The sequence below is a fragment of the Crotalus tigris genome, unplaced genomic scaffold (genome assembly GCF_016545835.1).
Source record: "Crotalus tigris isolate CLP2741 ecotype Arizona unplaced genomic scaffold, ASM1654583v1 scf7180000017977.1317863, whole genome shotgun sequence".
In the NCBI taxonomy this organism is placed as follows: domain Eukaryota; kingdom Metazoa; phylum Chordata; class Lepidosauria; order Squamata; family Viperidae; genus Crotalus; species Crotalus tigris.
In genome coordinates this window covers 180,609-190,322 of record NW_024096755.1, presented here as the reverse complement: position 1 = coordinate 190,322, position 9,714 = coordinate 180,609, and the positions used below count along the sequence as shown (strand labels likewise).

The following is a 9,714-nucleotide window of genomic DNA, read 5'->3' as shown; positions in this document are numbered from 1 at the left end:
TACATACTTTGGAGAGAGGATTTTAAGCCCTTCCTCTTTTTGCCTTCTTTTATTCTACCCTTCCATGAATTGGCATTTTTTTCTTTATACAGCACGTCCTTTTCATTCTGGGCATCCAGTTAAGAGGAAGCAGTTGACAAATACATGGATCTTATGGGATGCAAGACTTTTACTGTTGGAATGCAGTGAATATTCTGCTTTTCTGCTGAGAAGAAGCGCCAAGCAAAAATAAGGGTCATAAGTAGAGATGTCCAGTTCTTAACTCCTAAGAGGTCCTTAATTAATTAATTAATTAATTTCTATGCCATGTAGTCCTCTCTGTAGGAGCCGATCAGACTCTGACTGTAGATAATTTTGATGTTTCCCCTTACAGGGGAAGAGGGGAGGGAGGCAAGGCACAGCATCAGGAACAGGAGATAGCCAGATGTCTTTTTCCATTATGAGGGTATCTCCTGTTTTCTTTCCTCAGATTTAGAATACAAGGTAATTGTCTGTAGGGAAAGAGATGGAAAGAAAAAAGACCCTTAGCAGTCAGGAGAGATCAGCAAGCAAAGATGCACAGCTTAAAACCAGTCAGGAGTTGGCTATCACTTGCAGATGTGATTAAAAGACATAAGCTTTTGTGAGCTACAGCTCACTTCATCAGATGCACTGATAGAATGTCTACTAACCTGAATTTCATGAAGCTTTTCTTGGCATGATATGCATTTTTTTTACAAATGAAATCCATTCAGGATTTCAGATCAATATCATATTCAGATCAAATGTGTGTCCTCAACTTACAGTCATTCATTTAGTGACCATTCAAAGTTATGTTGATGCTGAAAAAATCCAGTCCTTCCACTTATGCCCTCTCCTTGCACTTATGACTGGTACTTGCACTTCGGGCTATCACACCAGCCCCATGGTCATGTGATTGCAATTTGGGTGCTTGGCAACCATCTTGCATTTACAACTGGTTGCAGTGTCTTGAAGTTGCAATTTGTGTCCAAATGCCCATTCAGAAGACTAGGTTTACACTTACAACCACAGTGTTGGCTTAATAAGCGTGGATTCATTTAATGAGCATTGTAATAATGGCCATAAAATCAGATCCAACTTGATTTACAATTACAATGACTTACAATAGAAAGTCAAATCCCAATTGTGGTTACATGTTGAGGACTGTACCACTATTTGAACATAATTTGGCTTCCTTTGTGACATAATCTGTAGCTATGTATTTTATTTTATGCATTTAAGTATGTTTTTCTGAGAAAGGGTCTGTAGGTTTCACCAGACTCCCAAAGGACCCCATGGCATAAAAAGATTAAGAACTCTAACAAATGTAGACTCACATTCCTCAATATGGGGCACCCCAAATATTTTGGAATAGCAATACATTCAGAGAGTATCAGATGGGGAAAGGTACAGTGTAAATGATCCATCTTATTGATCCTAAGTTTGCAAGCTTGTAAGTTAAACCTCACTGCTCAGCTTATGTGGTTGGTATTTTTTTCTACAATCTAAACAGGGATAATAGAAGTACCGTAGCAGCAAAATTGAAATAAATTCATTTCCATTTACTTGTTAATGCCAAGATCATTAAAAGAAAAGGCATACACATAGTTTGGTTTGCTCTTGCTTTCAGTGTTATATTTTATTAAATGCAAGGAAAAGCAAACATTTCAAGAGATGTGGTTTACAATTGAGTGTGGAATGTCAGGCCACTGCCTGCTAGTAAGTGGACACAGAGATCATCTAGCTGTTCACTTTGAGCCACAGTGAACTGTTCTTTCCAGTCACCAACAGTGCCTGCAGGTAAGAAAATAATCCAGAATATAAAATACAGGAATAATAATTAACTGATTAGATTGATTAGTAATTTTAATTGATTAAAGCAGTGATCCTGTGACATAGGGTGCATAAGCACACACACACACACACACACACACACACACATGGGGGGGGGAGAGAGAGAGAGAGAGAGAGTCACAGTCTGTCTTCCAGTCATTAACCCAACAGCATTTTGCAGAGTCCTATAATACCTCTTAATGGTGCTTTTTTTGTAAAAAAAAAAAAAAAAAAAAGTGCCGGAACTCACACATGTCATACAACCCACTTTGCGTACTCTACCCATACATGTCATACAACCCACCTTGCCTACCAGAACTCTGTTCTGGGCATTCTATGACAAAAAAAGCCCTGCCTCTTAATATGAATTCACTGCTCAAAGAGTTAACTGTCCTGAATTTGGAATTATATGTAAGAAAGTAAGCATATCTGAGCATGCTTATGCTCACTTTGAAGCAACAGCCAACAATAGTGATGCATTTAGTATTTAGTATTGAAGATAGCACCTTTGCAGGGATGTGCCATAGTGGCACATTGGTTAGAGTGCAGTATTGCAGGCTAATTCTGCTGACTGCCAATAGCCAGCAGTTCGGCAGTTTGATTCTCACCTGCCCAAGGTTGACTTAGCCTTCCATCCTTCCAAGGTTGGGAAAATGAGGGTCCACATTGTTGGGGGCAATATGCTGACCCTGTAAACCACTTAGAGAGTGCTGTAAAGCACCGTGAAATGGTAGATAAGTCTAAGTGCTATTGCTATTAATAAGATAACCTTTATTGTCATTTTTATACTGTGGGCACAAATGGCACACATCAAAAATGAAATTTAGTTGCCCACTATCAAAATGAAACACACATATGGCACATACCTAAACATACTATGAACAACATATGTATAGACCCACATCCCTACATATACGTAGCAAATAAATATTGTCCGTTTTCTAAATATAAACAAACATAAAGGAATTAGTTTTCACTACTGCACTCAACAACAGAACATGTGGCCAGAATCAACATTACCTTTTCTCATGAATGGAGAGATGTCTTGGTTTAAAAGGAAACTAGGTATGGTGCTGTAATTAGCCATTGGGTTTGTCTTCATGCTCTCAAACGTTGTATGTTGCACAATCTCATCCACAACTGCTCCTGAGAGCTCTGATCCCAGGAATTGAGCGATCTTCTGAATTTCTTGGGCTGGATCCTATGAAGTTAGACAGGAAAGTAAGACTGTAAGTAAAATTCTTCCATTTGTGCATGATTCAGAGGCTAACTTTGAAATATCGTTGCATTTTTTTTTGACCCATCTTTGATCACTGCTTAGAATACTGTTCTAGGCAATTGACAAATCCTAATGAAGAATAAAAGGATTAAAATCCATCTAAAAATTATAAAACAGTTCTTTTAGGACTGGGAAAAATAAACATCTTAAGTCCTTTCCTAAATTGTAAGTCTCACCTCCAATAGCACGTTCTGTAGTTTAGGTCTTACCATGAGAAAGATAGAATTAGAATTACAATACATAATATAATATTATAATATAATATGATGTGGCTGCTTTGATTTGCTTTACCCTCACATCTATACCAACAGAATGTACATGTCCAATCCCTTCCCTGCTGTCTCACCCCAGTCTAAATCCCACCTCTGGGGAATTCTGGGAGTTGAAGTCCACACTTCTTCAAGTTGTCAAGGTTGAAGGACATTGGGCTAGTCACTCAATGAATCTGATGAAGTAAGCTGTAGCTCACAAGTTTGTACTTTTATATAAAATGTGTAACTTGGAAAAGTTGCTACCTTCTGATTTCTTTGATGCCCCAGCCATGCAAAGTTACTCTGGAAAGCAAGTGCCAATCACTACCACTCTTTCAACACCAGATGCAGTATGTACTTTTGCTGCCACATTCTGGGCCAATGACAATTTCCAGACTGTCTCCACCCCACCCAAACAAAGATTAAACAGCATTTCATCATCTAGATTCCTGATAAGCAATGTATGTGTTATCAGTTGCCCAATCTCAAACCTCTACGAATGGGTATCACTGGTTTATAAACTAATGCCAATTCAAAGAACTTCCTCACCATCAATACAATGTGACCATCTGCAGTCAGTACTGTACTAAATCCAGGAACTACCCTAAGCTTCCATTAATGGGAATGTGAGCTTCCAGAATCAGCACCCCTTGTGTATATATGAGAGAGAGAGAGGAGGGGGGGGAGAGAGGGAGAGAGAGAGAGGGAGAAGGAGAACATGTAGTCTTAAATTTGGCTGAGGAATTCTGGAAGTTGAAGTCCACAAGTCTTAAAGTTGCCAAGTTTGGAGACCCCTGGTCTAGGGTCCAGAGTAGACCTTGGCTAGGGTAGAATTTCATTACCAGAAAGAAGAAGAAAAAATAGGCCAAAATTAGGCTTGAGCATACTACTTCTTTATGCATCATACCTATTGTCCAGATCTTATAATATTAATTGAAGCCAATCAAATCAGTATTAGCACAGAATACCACATTTTGAGCTGCTGTATTGAGACGAGGTCCTTCTTATGAACCAAGGGAAAGTGCCGACAATGTTAAACTAAGATTTATGAAGAAAAGAGCTCTGAGTTTGCTTATACAACATCCCCCATGAACAACTGCCCTCAGTGACCCCAGTGATTCAGCAAGAAAGAGTAGTAAAACAATTAGAGACATCAATACAGTGAGAATCAATGCCTCTGGAAGGATTTATAGCTCTAAAAGATATGCAAGTAAGACTACAATTTTATGGTTCCTGAGATAGCATTCAAGAGGCCATAAAATATAACTCCCCTTAAAACATGTGGGAATCTCTCATCAAATTTTAGTGTCTTTCCACTGAACCTCCTTAGAAAGTTCTTAAGCACTTAATGTTCTAATTAGGAGCTCCAATGATAGGAGATAAAAAGGACGGATTAGATGCATAGCTGGGGCAATTCAAATATTGCTGGGAAGTTATTGATCTGCCATCAATAATCCAGTGAACAGGGACTATGAGCCAGCCAGAACTTTATATGTGTCATAAGATCTGACTTTAGAACTTTCTAAAGGGGTTGATGAATTTCTTGTCATGACTGATTATAAAGAATAAAGTTAAATCCTGTGATGGTACATATGAGATGGAATTGTGATACGTTTATGTCTGTGTACTGGGCCCAAAAACAAGTCATCTACCTTCTTTATGTCTTCATAGAAGATATATAGAATTGGGTGACGATTTTTAGCTTCCCACCAACCTTGAACATGATCAAACCAGGAGCCCCAGGCAACTGCAATAAAATAAAAAGAAATTAGAGGAATTAAATTTATCATGTTTCCTTCCATCTTTTAGTAGAGGTTGATTCATCTGGAGCCCTCTGTGATCCGGCCACCCAACCAATCTCCATCTTCCCTTTCTTTTTCTTTTCTTCATGCCAATTCACTGTTCCTTCCATCTGTTGCTTGTCTATTATCTCTTTATCTACCAGCAGCATTAGCAGTTTCTTTTTAACTTTTAAAAGAATTTGATGTATTGCCCACCCTAGACAAGCTGTAGTCACTTCTGACCTTCTAGGATCTCTAGGCAAGAGGAAGATGTCTAACGAAAAGGACATGATCACTGATTGTTTTGTAATACACAACTGGAGGCCCTACAAACTGGAGGGGAATCATGAACTTAAAGACATTTGGAGGGCACCTACCTGGGGAAGTTGGTGATTGATAGAAAGATAGAAAGTCAGGCAGATTGACAGACACATACTTATTTTCAGAATTGGAAGAAAAACACTGAAGGATTTGTAAGCTCACAACGAGCACAATTAATTGCATCTCACAGACATTTCTAGCAAGTCCTTCTTCTTCCATAAAGATAGTCGAAAGTCAAAAACTAGACCAAAAATTCAGGGTCATTCCTCAGTATAATCAGATATCCTGAACCTGCTGTGGTGCATCTGCTCTACCATTTTCCACCTCTAATATCTACTCACTCTTTCCAGCAATAAATTTCTCCAGAAACTCATCCCAGTTTCCAGAATCTGGCATCAGTTTGCTAACACGATGGAAGTGGAAATAGGAAACTGCGTTGTCCTTGATGTTTCTGGCCACGTAAATGATCTGGGGAAAATAAAGCACCGAGGATGAAAATCCAGGAATTCTAGTTTCTAGCGTTTCACTATCTATTGAAGAGGCACATTTTTCTATTTAGTTGCAAATCTATCAGGTGGTACAAACTTCTAGTTTGCCTTTCATGACTTTGGTGGTCAAAATATCTTGAAGGGTTTTGTCTAATACTTTACTGAAAATCTATGATCACAACATTCCTGTTATGTGCTACAAGGGAAGGAAACAGAATTGTCAAGCTTCCTTCTCCCACTCCACCTGCATGGGCCAAATGATCTTGGAGATGGGGACAAAACTTTGCCATCTCTTCATCCAGTTTCAGAAATAAAGCAACAACTATGAAGCATCTCTTCCCAGGAAGGCTGCATTAGCAAGCATTCCAGCTGGGCATGTTAGTAGCACTTTGCTCGATTTTGACCACCTTGTATCACCCCCTCCCTTTGGGTAGAAGAGCTGCCCCTTGCCAAACCACCTGAAAATGTAGATGTCATTATAGTTGGGAAGAAGAGGCTGAAGCAAGAAGCTTTACTTGAGGCATGGCAGGTAGGAGCAACTTCTAAGACAGCCTGGGCTAGAGATTACCATCCCTGACCTCCTAAACCAGTGGTTCTCAACCTGTGGGTCGGGACCCCATTTGGGGTCAAACGATCATTTCACGGGGGTCACCAAACAAGGCTGTCCACCATTTTTCCCCCCTTTTCTTTGGCCACGCCCCTGGCACCCAGTGATGTATAAGTGGTTGGGGGTCACCACAACATGGGGAACTGTATTATGGGGTCGCAGCATTAGAAAGATTGAGAACCAGTGTCCTAAACTATAATTAAAGACATAAAATGTCAATTCGCCCATGGTAGATCTACAATGATAGCTGCTGATAGCTGCAAACTTACAAGCTGGCTCATGGGCGTATTTTCCTATTAATTGCACCCATCCCGGGCTTTACAAATTTAGCTTGCAGAACTGCACTTTGAACAAAGTGATATAATCACAGTTAGATATGACAGGGATTTTTTTCAACCAGAGTAGAAAACCATGCCTCTGATGCAGTGCACACTACCAGCACTCCTAAATAGCAACTGTGACTGATCGAAAATGCCTCAAATTCCTACTGCTTTGGAACTTTCATGAATGAGATTTTCCCTTTTTCTTATGCCAGGGATGGAAAACCATGACCCCTTTATGACTTGTGGATGTCAACTCCCAGAATTCCTGAGCCAGCAGGAATAAGTCATAAAAGGGCTATGGCGTAGTTATCCCAAAGATGCTTTTTCATAAGGCAACTTGACTTTCTTGTTTTTTCTTTGAAGATGTTTCGCTTCTCATCCAAGAAGCTCCTTCAGCTCTGTTTCAGCTCTGAAAAGTTGACCCTTACTCCCAGCTCAAGAATCACTGCTCTTTCAACTTATAGTTCATAAACAACATGAAGAGCAAGTAAGTCAAAGCAAACCAGGTTTGTTCTCTGTTGGGATGGCTTGCAATCCCAGAGGTTTAGAATATGACAGAGCCCGATGTATCTTCCAAGGTTTATCCAAGTCCCTTCCTCCCCTCAGATCTGACCACATCACTCAGGAGTCCTGACCTTGCAATTCTGTTCCCAGAAGGAAGGGGGTAGGAGATGAACTGGCATGTGGCTTTTGAGTGTGCGTGGGGAGGCCATTGCCTCTGCTTCTTCAAAACCTAAAAAGTTAGAATGGTATATTCAGCTTTCTGCACTTCCCAATTGGTCACAATCTCTCCAAAGCCAGACATTCTCCTCACCTGTGCGGATGGGTTTGGGGGGGCACATCTCTATGAATGGCATCCGTTCATAGATGGGAGCCCGAGCACATTTCTGAGGGTCTCCTCCCTGGTGGATCATGTCTACTATTTCTTGCATCCACGTTGTCCCTGCCAAGAAAGGGGCAAGAGATACAAGTTATGGAGGCAACCCATGGCTCTCATTCTCCCTGGCTGTCCTCCCATTTCTACATCCTATTGTACCTATATTCCATGTCTCCTTTAATCATGCTTACCAGCTTTGGGATATGTGCAAATGAGAAGGTCATCGGGCCGAGCCTTAAAGCCCCATATAGCATCCCATTGCTCCACTATGGTCTCAAGCAAAGGAACTCCTTCAATCTCCACCAATTGTAATTGTTTGATAGATGCAGGATCCATAGCTTCTATTCCCTTCTGAACGTCCATCTTCTGATGGGACAAGGGAAAATATTAATTTTAGCCCACCACCAGCCTCAGAAGCCAGTCCCCTTGATCTATTCCCTTGAGTGCCATCAGTTGGCGCTAGAGTAATAAGACCTACCAAGTCTTCACTTATCTCTCAGGTAGTCTGGTGTCCTTCTTTGACTTGATCCTTCTGCCTCTCGTCCTGAAGTGATCTGTGGGTGTGCCGAAGAAATGCAGGGCGTGTGCCTCTTCTCACACAATCTTTAAGCTAGGGTTTTTGAACAAGTTCTCTGACTCCGAAGGAGTTAAACTTGACATGGGTCTGAGTGGACCTGTGTTGCAATTTTAAATATATATCTTAAATATTCTCATTCTTTCCCTTTGGGAGACATGCCTAATTTGGATCAGGAGAGAATCCTAAGCATTTTATTCTGAAATACATGACACGATTTCCAGAATTGCTGATGTAATATTTTCTGAAGCAAGATCTGATTAGGGCTGAACTCCAGGGCTCTGCTTGCCCCTCCCTCTTCTGCCCCAAATGCATTGTCTAAGAATTGTCAACTGAGTTGCACAGTTTCAGATGACCACCAGATGGCGGGAAAGCAATATGGAAAATTGTCTTTCCTGCCATAAAGGGGCTGTCTAGATTTTTGCAGGGCAAATCTAATATCCTATCCCATTGTGCCCCTTTCCTGTCGTTTCCCAATCAACAGGAATTGACTGATTGGCTTGTCACTCAAGCCTGACATTGTGCATTGAGAGAGAGAGAGACCCAAAATAATCCAATTGGTTTTTATGCCTAAAGTGGACTAGAATTTACAGTCTTCTGGTTTCTAACCTGGAGCCTTAACCGCTTTCCTTAAATTGTTTATATGGATATTGCCCATTGATCATGTAATTTACACCGGCACCCCGTGGAAGAAGACGAATTACAGCCCCGGCGTGGTTGGGTTGACTTTATACAATTGCTGGGTGTCCGGAGAAGCCATTGATGAGCTGCACGAGAGGTACCTGGAGAAGTGGACTCAGCTCTTTGAGGAGCATAAGGCCAAGTACGGACTGCCCCAAGACAAGCACCTAACGATCACCTAGCCGGCCACACTGGACCAGCTTGGGACACGGAGGGGCAATATTTTTTAGAGAATGTTTGTTGTGGGTATGTGTATGTATGTAGATGAATGGTGGCCCTGTTAGGTATAAATTTTATTATTGTATTTAGGGCGTATGAATGTGAACTATTTTTATTTTTATGTACATTAATTAAGTGTGAATGTGTATTGAGTGTGTGTGGTAGGAGAATGGTGGAGTCAGGGGCGGAGCCTGGTGCCCCCTCTGCTGAGTGCAATAGCAAAAGCGGGTGGTGGTGGTGGTGGTGGTGCAGGTCGGAGCATCCCGGTTATGACTGGGATGGGCAGATATGGTGGGAGCCGAGGGGCAGGCCATCTTTGGGGAACGAGGACTCGCTATATTAGAGCGATTCCTTGTTCCGGCCCCTCAAAAGGCCCATCCTGTAGTACTGGTGACAGGGGAGTACAGGGCCCTAGTTGTAGGCTGCTGTTGCTTAATGCCAGGTCCATTGTCAACAAAGCCTCCCTTGTCCATGATTTAA

General features: G+C 41.3%; 1 protein-coding gene across 2 annotated transcripts; it reads right to left on the bottom strand.

The window, feature by feature from the left end:
• Positions 1-207: 207 nt before the first annotated feature.
• Positions 208-8,527, bottom strand: LOC120309022 (sulfotransferase 1C2-like). Of its 2 annotated transcripts, none has more exons than XM_039345806.1 (8): positions 8,239-8,527; positions 7,952-8,126; positions 7,698-7,826; positions 7,519-7,616; positions 5,807-5,933; positions 5,016-5,110; positions 2,854-3,034; positions 208-491 (listed from the first exon to the last, which is right to left on the bottom strand). In XM_039345806.1, exons 2-8 carry the CDS (start codon positions 8,121-8,123, stop codon positions 472-474), a joined length of 822 nt encoding a protein of 273 aa, XP_039201740.1. In that variant the 5' UTR covers positions 8,124-8,126; positions 8,239-8,527; the 3' UTR covers positions 208-471. The 2 variants fall into 2 exon arrangements, with proteins under 2 accessions (XP_039201740.1, XP_039201739.1); XM_039345805.1 differs by lacking the exon at positions 208-491 and adding an exon at positions 1,626-1,794.
• Positions 8,528-9,714: the final 1,187 nt, after the last annotated feature.

Bases quoted from the DNA above. Each gene is read 5' to 3' on its own strand.
- LOC120309022 (XM_039345805.1), bottom strand. From the start codon at position 8,123: ATGGACGTTCAGAAGGGAATAGAAGCTATGGATCCTGCATCTATCAAA. The intron at 5,934-7,518 runs GTCAGGACTCCT...TATTTTCCCCAG, and splicing joins TCTGGGAACAGAATTGCAAG to ATCATTTACGTGGCCAGAAA. The intron at 3,035-5,015 runs GTAGATGACTTG...CTAACTTCATAG, and splicing joins TCTATGAAGACATAAAGAAG to GATCCAGCCCAAGAAATTCA.